This window comes from Loxodonta africana, chromosome 24 (genome assembly GCF_030014295.1).
Source record: "Loxodonta africana isolate mLoxAfr1 chromosome 24, mLoxAfr1.hap2, whole genome shotgun sequence".
Taxonomy (NCBI): domain Eukaryota; kingdom Metazoa; phylum Chordata; class Mammalia; order Proboscidea; family Elephantidae; genus Loxodonta; species Loxodonta africana.
Window position 1 is genome coordinate 21,767,785 of NC_087365.1, and position 15,985 is coordinate 21,783,769.

Here is a 15,985-nt window from a genome sequence, read left to right on the forward strand (position 1 = left end):
ACCTAAGAATTCAATACTTCCTAAGAATCCTGAGGATTAAGAAATAACTTTCAGCGGCATTTTTCAAACCTTTTTGACCATGGCTCATAGTAAGAAATAAACTATGTTTTGACCCAAAACATGCATTAACACACAGGAAAAAAAATTCACAAAACAATATGCTGTATACAAGACACTCTGGTACTTTCTCTTGTAGTCAACTCTATTTCATCTTTTTAATGCTACACATGAACCACTAAATTGATCTGCTGGGTCAAGAGACACTAATAGATCAGAAATCAGAGTGACAAATGTTCTTCTTCAAGCCAAGATCTTTTTGAAAAGAAAGATCCAGAGAGTATGTGCATATAGGAGAAGAAGAATATATATACCACAGATCCTGGCCCTTACATGTGCTTTAAAAATCTGGCAGGGAGGAAGAAAACAAGAAGGGAAAAACAAATACATTTTAGATTTCAAAAGATTTTAAGATTTTTTTTCTTCTACTTTTTACATTTGGGTTAAAACTCTCCCAATTTCTCTCCAGTGAGAAATTTCAAAACTGAAAACTTGAACAAAGGCTATGCACAGAAACACAGATCTGGAATTATAAGTCTTATGTTGGGAGTCAACATTTAAATTTATTAACAGTCCAACACAGAGAAGCTTTTCCATTTTCTATAAATGTTATTTCTAATCACAGCAGGCCTAGAAAATCATTTATTTTCAACTAGATCTTGAATTTTTATGTAATGAGATGCTGAGAAAACAGAAATACTATGAAAACACAGATAAATATTTGTGGGGTGCCTGGGTATTTTGATAGATAATATCTGCTCCACAAATGTTCTCCTTCCTTTATGGCCCATAAACCCCACAGAAAGTCATCTACTCAATCTCTCCTCCCGTTAGGCTGCCCTTTCGTCCTAAGTTTCCAAGCTTCTTGCGCTCCATACAGGTATCTTTATGCTTTTTCATCTTAGTCAGTAGCCAGCTCAAAGGTCTCCTCACATTTAGTTTTCCTCCTCAGAACCATATGCTTCCTTCTACTAGTCATTCTGGAATATTCTGGTGGACAGCTAGTCTCTCTTCTGGCCCACACCATATAGAGCCGCTGCCATGTGGAGGATATTATTGACTAGTTTCACATGAAACACTCATAGAAACCTTAAAAATAAAAATCTTTCTTTTTATTTTTTACATTTTCCTGGAGATCATTTTAACTGTTTCAGCAATAAAAGCAGCATCTGGGCATTTGCTCTATGGTATACTTTGCCAGAACCTACTGCCTCATAAGAAGTCCATCCTCAAGAGAAGCATTTTCAGAACTAATAATCATTTTAAGGTCTTTTGCAGAGGGTCGGCACTATGGGGTGCCCGAGGATGGAAAAGGCAGCTCGTGGAAGCCAGCTTAGAGAGAGGATGAGGCATTCTGTCTTCAAACGTTATTTCAGCAGCTGGACAAAACATCACCAGAACCCAGTGCTTCCAATGAAATTGTCAATACTTTCCAATCTTTTAAGTCTTAAGGAAGTTTGAGCTGGGGTTTTCTTTTGCAACTTAAAAGATTTTTTCAACAGATATTAATATTAACTTCCTTCTGATTGTCATATACAAAGCCTCTGTTAGCTGGGCCTCTCCTCAAACCCCTTTTTATCACACAAATCTTTACAAGTTAAGTGAGTGAAATGAAAACTACAAATCTGACCAGAATTTTTTAATAATAAAAATGAAAATAACAATGATCATACCAACAATAGTGTCTAACATTTACCAGTTACCATCAAGTCGGCTCTGACTCATGGCAACTCCATGGATGTCAGAGCAGAACTGTGCTCATAGGGTTTTCAATGGCTGATTTTTCAGAAGTAGGTAGTGAGGCCTTTTTTTTTTTGAGGTGTCCCAGTGGTGCAATAGTTAGAGCTCGGCTGCTAACCAAAAGGTCAGCAGTTCGAATCCACCAGGCGCTCCTTGGAAACCCTATGGGGCAGTTCTACTCTGTCCTAGAGGGTCGCTATGAGTCAGAATTGACTCCATGACGAGTTTGGCTTTTTTTTTCTTTTGAGGCACCTCTAGGTGGACTCTAACGTCCACTCTTTTGGTTAGCAGCCAAGCGCGTTAACTGTTTGCATTACCCAGAGACTCCAGCTAACATTTAATGAGTGCCAATTATATACCAGCAATAAATGAAGGCAGTGATTCTCAAATTTTGCTGCAAATTTGTTTTTAAAAACCCCAATGCCCAGACTACATCCATGTCAATTAAATTCTTGTGGCGCCAGAATCTCTGGGAGTAGGAAACAGACTTTAGCATTTTTTAAAGCTCTCAGACAATTTCACGTGCAGTAAATCTGAGAACCTCTATGCTAAACATTTGCTAATGAGCTCTCTCATTTTGTCCTTACAGTACCATGTTAAGCAGACATTCTTCTTATTATCACCATTTCACAAATGCAGAAGAACACTGATGCTTAGGAAGGCCCCACAAGTAGCATGCCACAGAACCAGGCTTTGAGAATATTAGAGTGAGGTTCTTGAACACCAGAAGAAATAGAAAGAAAACAAAAATAAAAATAAACAATTAACAACAGCAGCAGCAACAACAACAAAAAAAAAGAAAAGAAAAGAAAAGAAGAAAGTGGATTACCCATAAAGAAATTGGTCCTTCAAGGAAAGAGTTGGTGGATAAAACAGTAAAAAAACCATTGCAGTTGAGTCAATTCTGACTCATTGCCACCTTATAAGACAGAGCAGAAATGCCCCATACGGTTTCCAAGGAGTGGCTGGTAGATTTGAACTGCCGGCCTTTTGGTTAGCAGCTGGAGCGCTTAACCACTGTGCCACCAGGGCTCCAAAACAGTAAAAGCCAGAATATTTTGAGTATTAAAGTCCATCCTTAAGAGAAGCATTTTAAGCTCTCGTAGTGGTTTCTCAGCTGAGCACAGTACAGACACTGGGTCTGTTCATTTATCAGCATTCAGTAGACATTTAACAGACTCCATCCATAAATGAAATACTTAACTGATAAGTAAGCTGTGTATTACAATAAAAGAGACAGAGTCAAGCCTGAAAGAAACCCTTCATGGGGCATAAGGACTGACTTTATTTGACTCCCCAATGCCTGGATACAAAGGGGTTCTGAAGTGGTGTAGGGAACTATCTTTAACAAATATTGACATTAAAATTCTAAGTGAGGTCAATAACTTGTGTTAAAAGACAAACCTCATGGCTATGTTATCAATAAGGTAGTTCTTGGAACTAACAGGCTCATATGAAACTTGGCTGAAACCTGGCTGGTAGGAAAAGGAAAAAAAAAAAAAGGATACTTTCTTACATTAAAAACCATGAACAACTTTTGAATCATCATCAAAGCATTAATTTTGATAAGCCTCTCTGATAAGAAACTAAAAGACCAAACTATTTAAATTGCATTAGATCACTGAGAGATGAAGGTACCGCAAATAACTGACTAGTTTCACATGAAACACTCACAGAAACCTTAAAAACAAAAACCTTCATTCTTTTTATTTTTCACATGTTCCTGGAGATCATTTTAACTCTTTCAGCATTAAAAGCACCGTCTGAGGCCCATAAAACAAAACGAGACTAAATAGGCACACCAGCCCACGGGCAAGGACGAGAAGGCAGGAGGGGACAGGAAAGCTGGCAACGGGGAAGCCCAGGTTGCAAAGGGGAGAGTGTGGACATTTCGTGAGGTTGGCAACCAATGTCACAAAACAATATGTGTATTAATTGTTTAATGAGAAACTAATTTGCTCTGTAAACCTTCATCTAAAGTACATTAAAAAAAAAAAACTTCACTGAGCTACATACATTTTGTACATTTTACTATGTTATAGTTCAATAAAAACATTTACTAAAAAGGAAAAAAAAAATAAAAAGCAGTGTCTGAGCATTGGCTCTATGGTATAATTTTTTTACTGCATTGTTACGATTGTATCTGAAGAAATAATCAATGCAGGTGATTTTTTTTTTTTCCGCCCAGCATCTCCAAAGCAACAAATCATTTCAGATGTCAAAGAAAGTAATTTGAATTTTTTTTTAAATATTTTTATTGCGCTTTAAATGAAAGTTTACAAATCAAGTCAGTCTGTCATACAAAACCTTAGATACATCTTGCTATATACTTCTATATATACATTTTTTTTTATACATACTTCTAGCTGCTCTCCCCCTAATGAGAAAGCACACTGCTTCTTTCCACCCTCTATTTCCGTGTCCATTCAGCCAACTTCTGTCCCCCTCAGCCTTCACATCTCCCCTCCAGGCAGGAGCCGCCCACACAGTCTCACGTGTCTACTTGATCCAAGAAGCTCACTCCCTCACCAGTATCATTTTCTGTCTTATAGTCCAGTCCAATCCCTGTCTGAAGAGTTGGCCTCGGGAATGGTTCTGTCTTGGGCTAACAGAAAGTCTGGGGACCATGACCTCTGGGGTCCCTCCAGTCTCAGTCAGACCATTAAGTCTGGTCTTTAGTAATTTGACTTTTGAAGAATAAAATAAATGTTCCAAGCAGATGCTCAATTAGAAAACTGACAGTTTTATATCAATTATTGGAAGAGGTATAAAGTTCCTAAGTGGCAACTGCTTGTCTTTACTGGCCAATATTCTTTGTTCCAGAAATGAAGTATTGAAAGCACTCAATTTTAAATACAATACAGAACACTTTTCCAGACTTTGATGGCGAGTGAATACATCTTTGTATCGCTTACCAGATAATCTAGGTTAAAAGAATATATGTATCGTCTTCATCCAACATTTAAGAAAAATATTCAAAAAAATAAAGTACAAACATTGCCTTTTTTTTTTTTCTTAGCAACTTTTTCAAACCACAGCAAATGACACTGCACACAACTGATCCCAAGTACACTGGTATTCACCAGTAACGTTTACAGAAAGAAGACTTGATACCCCGTGGCTTCATGGGTTGAATTATTTCAACTGCAAAACATTTGAGCTATAAGTTCTCTTTCATCAGGTCTAGAAGTTAATTCATGCATGCTTATAAGGTTCAAGGAATTTTCTCAAATCATTTTAAGCACATTTTAATTATTTAGAAATACTGGGAAACTTTGGTATTACATCTTTTATTTTCAAAGAAAAATAAGATTAGAGGGCACAAAGCAAGCCCTTATGTCCAAATGCCCATGTATTTGTTTGCTGTTTCCGTCTTTTAGTAAAAGTGGAAGTGTTTAGTAAAAACCGGCTTTTGGAAAGACTGGCTGTATTATTGCGTTTTACACCACCTACAACAGAAAAACTTTTCATTGGGGCAATTAATTTATACCATCACACAGCTAAACAATCAAGGCAGCGACTGGTTCTGCACAAAGCCCTGCTTCCTACCTTGGGAGCTTTGGCGTGTTTCCCACATCTGGCATCCTTGACAAGGCTGAGGTCTAACAGCTCCGTCTCCTGGAAGACACAAATATGAAATCATTAAGAACCCACACCAATCTTTTTCTTTGTTTTATGTCATTGATATCACTTTAAAATAAATATTATTATCTTGAGGACTTCCTAAAAATTTTTCTGTGGTTGGGATATTTGTTTATCTTACATCACTTATCCATCGAGTTGGGAAGGAAACAAAAAGACCGCTAACTTCTCAGTTTACTATATATTCTAACACATTTTGGAAGGAAAATGTCCTACAAGCCATTCCTAAGGACTTCTTGCTTCACTATTAAAAAATTATCTTGGGAGTCACTCCACATGTATGCAAGGGTACAGGAGTAGGTATGGAGCATTAAGGAAGAGAGGCAGAAGATATTTTTATCAGTTTATACACATGTCCAGCTAACCTGGCCAAGATAAAGAGATGGATTTGCTTTGTTCATCCATCTATCCTTTTGTACTCATACCTCACACACTGATTATATATTTATTTATTCATTACACATTACTGGGAAGCCCTGGTGGCATAGTGGTTAAGAGCTATGGCTGCTAACCAAAAGGCCAGCAGTTCGAATCCACCAGGCGCTCCCTGAAAACCCTATGGGGCAGTTCTAGTCTGTCCTATAGGGTCGCTATGAGTCAGAATTGACTCGATGGCAATGGGTTTGGTTTTACACATCACTGAACACCTACAATAAGCATGTTATTCTAGGGGACAAGATGCATAAGATATGGTCTCTTCTCTTGACAGACCTGCCATCGAGTACAGAAGGAAATGTATATGTGTGAGACAAAGGACAGCATAGTAATGTCACATTTAGGGCTGAGTGCTATGAGGGATCAGCAGACAAAAGATAGTTTTCCCTCGGGGACTCACAGAAACATTCACAGAGGAGTCATTAAGCATGGTGAAGAGGGTGTCAGTGGAAAAGAGCAAACTTATCTCAGTCAGAAGGGACAACATAAGCAAATACCCAGACAAGAAAGCACCAGAGGCTTGGATGGAACATTGGGACACCAGACACTGAAAGGCCTTCAAACACCTACAGATGGAGAAAATGGGGGTAGCAGGGAGGAAATGGGTAGAGATACACAGGGAGTGAGGAACAGTACAAGCAAAGGCACAGTGGCAGCAGAAAGACATCCGTATGGAGACAAGTATTCCATTTGGTGGGAGCAGAGAACACGTGAAAAGAAGTCATGGGAAATGAGACCAGAAAGGGATATTTGGCTGAAAGATGGAAAATCTGAAAGACCATCTAAGGACACTGAGCCGTGAAGTTTAGGAAACATAAGTCACCAAGAGCCAGAGAGAACTGTACTGGGTGAACAGAGTTGTCCAAAAATGACTCCAGATGTCCAACCTATGTTTCCTGGACAATGAGCCAGTTGGGATGGAGGAATCTAATTCCCTTCTTCTGGCAGAAAGCACTGTACCATAATTGAGCCTTCCCTAGACCTTCTGGACAGGAGTGGCTATAACTTCTCATAGTTCCCAAGGTCACCACATAGTGGCAGCTGGTATTCGACACAACTCCTCCAAACAACTGGCACTGAATCAAATGTCTGCTGCAAAATGATCTGATTATTCTCCTGCACCTAAGGCTGATCTCATGACTGTAGTATAATAAAGGTCAATTAGGAGGCTGGGTCCTTCCACCAGAATGCAAACCCATACAGCAAGTCCAACAGAACATCCTAGCCCCAGCACACCTCTCTAGGATGAAGGAAGGACAGGAAACTGGAAAACCAGATATGAGGAGACTGAACAACTCCACATCAGCAACTACCAAACCATTTGTTGGAAAAAGAAAGACATGAATGGAATCAAGCTTGAAGAGGATTAATCTAGAAGATGAGAACTGAGTGGAGAGGTGAGAGATGGGAGAGCTGATAAAGGTGGAGGTAATAGGAAGAGAGATGAAACAGATAATATAAAGGTATAACTGACCAAAGGAAAGAAGGGAGTCATATATAGCCCTGAGGTTTCCATCTTCCTTACTGTAACTTGGAAGTTTGGGCAAAAATGATAGTTCATTTTGGAGATGTTGGTTTGAGGGGTTTATCCAAATGGAAATGCCAGTCATGAATTCATGCAATCATTAGTTCTCGAATGCCTACAATATGTTAGGCATAGGCTAGGTACTAAGGTTTATACAAAACAAAAATATACAGAGGTTCCTGGTTTGAGAAGTTCACAAATAAAAATAATTATTTATACTTTTGAACAAGACATTTAAAAGTGCACTGCAGACATGCAACCCACAGAAGGCTAGTGTCTTAGTCATCTTGTGCTGCTGTAACAGAAATACCACAAGCTGATGGTTTTAACAATGAGAAGTTTATTTTCTCACAGTCTAGTAGGCTAGAAGTCCAAATTCAGGGCGTCAGCTCCAGGGGAAGACTTTCTCTCTCTGTCAGCCTTCTCATCAATCTTCCCCTGGACTAGGAGATTTTCCACGCAGCGACCCTGGGTCCAAAGGATGAGCTCTGCTCCCAACATGGCTTTCTTGGTGGCATGGGGTCCCCAACGCCCTGCTTGCTCCCCTTTCCTTTTATCTCTTGTAAGATAAAAGGCAGTGCAGACCACATCCCAGGGAAACTCCTTTACACTGGATCAGGGATGTGACCTTAGTAAGGGTATTACAATCCCACCCTATCCTCTTTAACACAAAATTACCATCAGAGAATGGAGGACGACCACACTGTACTGGGACTCATGGCCCTGCCAAATTGATACACACATTTTTGGGAGGGACATAATTCAATCCATGACAGCTAGTATCTTTTCAGCCAATACATGAGGATGAAACGGAGTCTGGCAGCCACGTAATTGGGGTGGGGTGGGGGAAAAGGGAGGTGTTTCAGGGAGAGGCAAGAGCAGGTACACAGAGGCTGGAGTGATGTTCAGGACACTGCAAGCCACTCTCGGATACAGAACTGGTGTATAGCCTCAGTATCTTTCTGATTTACTGGTTATTACACAGGAGTTCTCTTTATAATTATTCATAAAACTGTGAACATTTATATTTGATGTACTTTTCCCTATAGGCTGCGTGAAGTTTAACATAGATGCACACACACACACACACAATTGGTTTACCTAATTTTATTGCAACATTTTCTATTCAAGGAAATTCCTCCCAGTTGAACGAACAATAGACTTAAACTTTACTCGCTTATTTATACACACAAAGCCCCAAACTGAGTTCACAAAGCACTAGGCCTTACCGGGCGGCATTGTGTAAACTTTATATTACAGATAATGAACACTATTTTCACTTTCAGCTCAAGAGGAAACGCTCATTCCCCGAGCCACACAGGGGTAGTTAATTCCAGCTGCCCGAGGGAGCCATTCCAATACCACAGCCACTAAGACACTTCTCTCGCTTGAGAGTAAAATTGTATGTGTAGGAAGTTCGCCGCGGGGTATTATCAGCGTGGGTAATGTGGCGTGGGAAACACCCAGGTGGGAAAGCTATCCAAAGACTTGTTCTACTAGAAAGTAATGAAAATAGCGTCTTCCAATTCCATTACCATCCAGCAGCCACCCATCTGGGGTTTAACTACATCCCTTTCTCCTCCGCTAAAATGAAAACAAGGATCTCAAGGCACACGACCACAAAAATGTTATTTGTGTCATTAAAACTCTTTCTAGGTTAATTTTCTCGAGGTAATAGTCTTAACAACCCACTCTCATTATTAGAAAACAGTGAAATGGTCTCTTTCACAATCCACTTAAGAGTTAGTGTTTTCCAATGTTATAAATGTGCTATTCCTTTACACCTTTAAGGGAGGGAGGGGGAGGTCCCATGAATTACAAGCAGAAAACTTGAATAAGCCACAAAAATTAACTAGCTATGTAATTCAGGCAATCATTTTACTCCTCTGAGCATTAATTTTATCATCTATAAAATGAGTGGAAACCCTGATGGCATAGTGGTTAAGTGCTACGATTGCTAACCAAAAGGTCAGCAGTTCGAATCTGCCAGGCGCTCATTGGAAACTCTATCGGGCAGTTCTACTCTGTCCCATAGGGTAGCTATGAGTCGGAATCGACTCGACGACAGTAGTTTTGGTTTTATTTTGGTATAAAATGAGTATAACATCTTCTGTGTCAAACTTAACTTGCATCAGATTCACCTAGAGGTTTGTTAAAACAGTTTGGCTGGGCTCCACCCATCAGAGTTTATGGTTCGGGAGGTCTACCTGAGGCCCAGCAATCTGCATCTCTAAAAAGCTCCCAGGTGATGCCAATGCTGCTGGTACAAATGTTGAGAACCACAGACTTTACACTCACCTCATAGGGTGGCAGTCATAAGCCTTCTTGTGTAAGTCTGATTGATAAAGCTATAAAGTATCATTATACTATATTATGTTATATTACTATATATCTAAAACTGTCACTTCTTTATATAGAACCTATCAAACAAAAATGTACTTACTGTGTACAATATTTACAACAACATCATATTTACAACAGTGACAAGAAAAAAAAGTGTTTTATGTACACCCAAAAGCCTCAAGGGATTTGGTTTCTTGGTTTGGAGGTTTAGGGTCATGGTTTCATGGGACATCCCAGTTAACTGGCCTAATAACGTGTTTAGTGCTTCTAGTCTACCTGCTGGTTGGTTGAATAGTGCCTTGGGTCTTAAAAGCTTGCAATCAGCCATCCACGGCACAACAATTGGTCTCTACTCACCTGGAACAATAGAGGAAGCCGAGTCAGGAATAGAAGGAGGACATAGAATGTGTGGCTAATTGTCTCCATGAACAATTGCTAGCTTTGCCACGAGACCAGAAAAACTGGATGGTACCCAGCTGCCATTACTGAAAATTTTGATCGAAGGTTCTATAGAAGAACCCTGATCAAAAAGGGGAAAATGCAGAAAGAATTTCAAATTCTCATGGATTCTAGACTTCCTGGAGCCATGAAGGTTGGATGAACCCTTGAAACTATTGCCTTAAGATAATCTTTAAAAACCTTAAACCAAAAATATCTCCTTAAGTCTTCTTAAAACTAAACAATAGTTTAGTTTAACTAGTAGAAAATATCTGCCTTGAGCATTACGCTCTTTTAAGAACTATCTGTATGGGATCAAACTGACAACAGCAACAGGAATAGCTCAGAAAAGGAGGGTGAGAAGAGTTGTATAACTCAAAGAATGTAATCGATGTCAGTAAATGGTACATGTAAAAACTGTTGAGCTGGTATATGTTTTGCTGTGTATATTCTCAACAACAACAAAATAAAATAAAATATATATACCTACTGAATGCAAAAGTGCATCTAATGGAGAACAATCTACACTTAAATTTGATTTAACTGAGAAAGAACGATTAAATGACAAATGTTGTCAACTCCTATATTAATAGTAAGTGTCCCTGGTATTAAATTTTATCCTGTATAAGCAAACAGCTGTAAGTGCTTAGAATTGCAAGCAATCATTATAATCATTTTAAGTTTACTGAAAATGCTATATTATATAACTTCAGTGTTTTACTTCATAGCCTTAGAGATCCCTGATTTCCCAGATCTTTAGAAAACTAGAAGAAACAAATCTGTTCTCTGTGAGTTGAATCAACAATGGAAATGGGATTGGGATTCAAAGGCCTATGGCCTACTTGGATAAGTAAAGGAAGAAAAAGCTGAATACTTGACTCTGACTCATAGCGACCCAATGTGTGTCAGAGTAGAACTGCACTCCATGGAGTTTTTAATGGCTGATGTTTTGGAAGTTGATCCCCAGCCCTTTTTCCAAGCTGCCTCTGGGTAGACTTGTACCTCAAACCTCTCAGTCAGCAACATGGGACTTCGAATAAGCTGGCAAACTCCCTTAATTTCCAAAACCCCCAACGGCTCGCTCCAAAGCTTGAAGACCACACTCCTCAGATACCCGACACACCCACCCAAGTCCTCACGGATGTGCCTTTGCCCCTACTTAGGATAGATAAAAGTGAATTAACAGTAATTACGGAGTTCCTTGATATTGAATGAGTGATGAGAAAAGTGAGATGAGCAAACTTAAGGGAAGCTGAAATTGTCTCTGATGTTTACTATTCAGCAGAAAAATTTCAGTCCAACAGCCACAAACACACTGTGAGGTAGACGAACCATGAAATCCACTGCAAACTCTGGAAAGAATACAATTTAAAACTCAACTCTTTCCAGAATACCAATTTCTGTGCATTATCACCAAATTCCATTAGTCACCCAATATAATAACGTGCTTTAAATTCACACAATATATAATCAGAGCTACAATTACAGTCATAAACATTTCACAGAGAAGATATTAATGGCTGGGCATGTGTGGGGTGATTATGTACACCTCCACGTGGGGTATATTCATTAAGTTGTTCAACTTCGACTTAGCAAAAGTAGAATATGTTAATATATTTTATTGACTTCCAAGCATCCCTACACTGCCCATTGTTCTAAAAATACATATTTTAGAATCCTTTAAAAAAGGGTTTTAACTTAAAGAGAGGCAGGTGGAATTGACTCAATTCTTCCTTAACTTTCACATTTGAGGGAGTGAAAAATCTATACAGTGTACCCCTCAAAAAAGAAAGAAAAAAAAAAAAATCCCTCCACTCTGTCCCACCTGGTCCTCTTGTTTCCTTTGTATATCAGACTCGACTTAGTTTTTTTTCTCTCAGTGTGCAATGGAGCCTTAGCGTAGGACATGCCAATGGAAATGAAGTACACAAGTTATCAATAACAACCACAGCAGAGAAAATAGGCAACACTTTGGAATTTTTTTTTTCTCTATTTAAGCAAATTAAGGCTTGATATAGTGTAAAGTTCATAGAGCTAGGAAGCAGAAAACTTAAAATCTCTCTTGGAACTATCACTTTTTATCTAGATTATATTAAGCCAGTTCCTACAGACGTCTGTGCCTTGTATTCTCTTCTGTCAAACAGAAGCGTGGATGCAAGCAACACCTTCCTCACTGGGCTGTTGCTACAGCAACTGAGACGTTACACTAAGACCTTCATTTAGTAAGCAGAGAGTATTGCATACATACAGGCTCTTATGTTGGCAACATTTCCCATTTCATAGTGAAAGGGAAAAGGAAAGGGGTTTCCCCACTTGTCTGTGAATCCGTTGACAGAAGGACCTTGCCCTTCCATCTCCATTTGTACAGTGCTTATCACAGAGCCCAGCATAAAGGCTGTGCACCATCCTCATTAATTGGATAAATGAAGTCTTGCTGAAGATATTACGTATTGTCAGACGCTGGTTTTAAGAGGAACACAGTACATACTCTATCAACCAGACTCAACTTTACCCAGAAAACCAACCAGGATTTCTAATTGTTACAAGCAACTGAGGGACATAGCAAGTTGCCTAAGGAAGGGTGTAAACTGACTTCCATGCCCTCATGTTCTCTTAAATGTTACAAAGTAAATGCAGAAAAAAGTAGGGAATCCAATGCTGGCTGCTGGTTTCTGTCTATTTTTTTCAATTTAAATGTTACCCATGACCCCAATTATTTGGCAAAGTGTTATTTGCAGACACAATGGGGAACAATAGGAGATACATTTTTATTTTCTTCCCCTTTTTTCCTTCTTTGTTCCATTGTCTCTCTTAACACATAAAGATTCCACCAAGGTATGGAGCTTATACATTACTCCAGGAGACAAAGTCAGGCTAGACGACGATACTGAACCGAATAGGCAAGCAATCTCCCTTACTGCATTTTTTTAATCCACAGGTGATGCTCAGAGAAGCAGAAACTTTGTGTGAGTCAAATGAATGAAAAACAAGTAGATCAGAAAAGAAAGTGAAGCCTGGAGAAATTTAAAGACCTGAATTTAGAGACCATTTCAAGAACAGATTTGATGCTTTGAACACTAATGACTGAAGACCAGACGAGTAGTGGAATAACATCAAGGACGTCATACATGAAGAAGACAAGAGGTCATCAAAAAGACAGGAAAGAAACAAAAGACCAAAATGGATGTCAGAAGAGACTCTGAAAGTTGCTCTTGAACATAGAGTAACTAAAGCCAAAGGAAGAAACAATGAAGTAGAAGAGCTGAACAGAAGATTTTAAAGTGTGGCTCAAGAAGAAAAAGTATTATGATGAAATGTGAGAAGTCCTGGAGATAGAAAACCAAAAGGGAAGAACACTCTGGGAATTTCTCAAGCTGAAAGAACTGAAGAAAAAATTCAAGCCTCGAGTTGCAATACTGAATGATTCTACAGGAAAAATACTAAACGACACATGAAGTATCAAAAAAAGATGGAAGGAATATATATTCACTGTACCGAAAAGAATCAGTCAACACTGAATCATTTGAGGAGGTAGCATATGATCAAGAACTGATGGGACTGAAGGAAGAAGTCCAAGCTGCACTGAAGGCACTGATGAAAAACAAGGCTCCAGGAATTGACAGAATGTCAATTGAGATGTTTCAACAAATGAATGCAGCACCGGAAGCGTTTCATTCATATATGCCAAGAAATCTGGAAGACAGCTACCTGGACAACTGACTGGAAAAGGTCAATATTTGTACCCATTCTAAAGAAAGGTGATCTGATAGAATGTGGAAATTATCAAATAATATAAATATCATACACAAGTAAAATTTTACTAAAGATCATTTGAAAGCAGTTGTACATTAACAGGGAACTGCCAGAAATTCATGCAGGATTCAGAAGAGGGCGTGCTAATGTAGGATGGATCTTGGCTGAAAGCAAAGAATACCAGAAAGATGTTTACCTGTGTTTCATTGACTATACAAAGTCTGTGTGGATCATAACAAGTTATGTACAACATTGCAAACGCTGGGAATTCCAGAACACTTAACCGTGCTTATAAGGAAACTGTACATAGAACAAGGGGATACTGCGTGGTTTAAATCAGGAAAGGTGTGTATCAAGGTTGTATCTTTCACCATACTTATTCAATCTGCATGCTGAGCAAAGAATTTGAGAAGCTGGGCTGTATGAAGAGGAATGCATGGCATCAAGACTGGAGAAAGACTCATTAACAAACTGCATCACGCAGACGATGCAACCTTCCTTGATGAAAGTGAAGAGGACTTGAAGCACTTACTGATGAAGATCAAAGACCACAGCCTTCAGTGAGGATTATACTTCAACATAAGAAAAACAAAAATCTTCACAACTGGACGAGTAAGCAATACCATGAAAAATGGAGAAAAGATTAAAGTTTTCAAAGATTTCATTTGGCTTGAGTCCACAATCAACACTCATGGAAACAGCAGTCAAGAAATCAAACAACACATTGCATTGGGCAAATCTTTTGCAAAAGACCTCTTTAAAGTGTTGAAAAGCAAAGATGTCACTTTGATGGCTAAGGTGCACCTGGGCCAAGCCATGGTGTTTTTAATCACCTAATATGCCAATGAATAAGGAATACTGAAGAAGAATTGATGCCTTTGAATTATGGTGTTGGCAAAGAATATTGAGTAAACAATAGACTGCCAGAAGAATGAACAAATCTGTCTTGGAAGAAGTACAGCCAGAATACTCCTTAGAAGCCAGGATGGGGAGACTTTGTCTCACATACTTTGAACATGTTATCTGGAGGGACCTGTCCCTGGAGAAGAACATCATGCTTGGTAGAGAGTCAGCAAAAAAGAAGAAGACCTTCAACAAGATGGATTGAGACAGTGGCTGCAATAAAAGGTTCAAGCATAACAACAATTGTGAGAATGGTGAAGGAGCAGGCAGTATTTCCTTCTGTTGTATATAGGGTCATTATGAGTCAGAACCAATCCAACAGCACCTAATAACAACAATTGCTAAGGTGTACTGTACAAGACCTTGCTAAGAGCTTGGGGGCCTTCTGGAATATTCGCTGTCTTTCATTTTCTTACTTAACAAAAATTTACCGAGCACTTGCTATGTGCCAGGCAGTCAGCTAGGTATAGCGGCTAGAGTGGTGACCAAAAAAAAAAAAAAAAATCTCTGCACTGATGGGGTAGGCAGGCTTCAACCTAGGCATGGCTCCAGTTTGTATAAAACTAAAACTGACAATTAAGAAAAAAAAATCCATTGTCATCCAATCAATTCCAACTCATAGTAATCCTACAGGACAGAGTAGAACTGTCCTAAAGGGTTTCCAAGGAGCAGCTCGTGGATTTGAACTGCTGACCATTAGATTAACAGCCAAGCTCACAACCACTGTGTTACCAGGGTTCCCAACTGACAACAGAATATGGCAAAGGTAATGGGCAATCATTTCCATCGTTATGTTAGGATAAATGTCAAAGGCCCCACGAGTCTGTCAGTTTGTCATACTGTAGGGGCTTGCATGTTGCTGTGATGCTGGAAGCTATGCCACTGGTATTCAGATAACAGCAGGGTCACCCATGGAGGACACGTTTCAGCTGAGCTTCCAGACTAAGACAGACTAGAAGGACCTGGCAGTCTATTTCTGAAAAGCATTAGCCAGTGAAAACCTTAAGAATAGCAGCAGAACACTGTCTGATATAGTGCTGGAAGATGAGCCCCCCAGGTTGGAAGGCACTCAAAAGATGACCAGGGAGAGCTGCCTCCTCAAAGTAGAGTCGACCTTAATGATGTGGATGGAGTAAAGCTTTTGGGACC

At 39.3% G+C, this 15,985-nt stretch overlaps 1 protein-coding gene across 5 annotated transcripts in view; it reads right to left on the reverse strand.

Annotated features, from left to right (window-relative positions):
* The window catches only part of PLCB1 (phospholipase C beta 1), an 845,524-nt gene that overhangs the window by 556,892 nt on the left and 272,647 nt on the right, over positions 1-15,985 (reverse strand). For all 5 annotated transcript variants that reach the window (XM_064275782.1, XM_064275783.1, XM_064275785.1 and 2 more), the window contains exon 3: positions 5,347-5,415. In XM_064275782.1, coding sequence (XP_064131852.1) covers positions 5,347-5,415 — 69 coding nt within the window. The remainder of the gene's footprint in view (positions 1-5,346; positions 5,416-15,985) is intronic.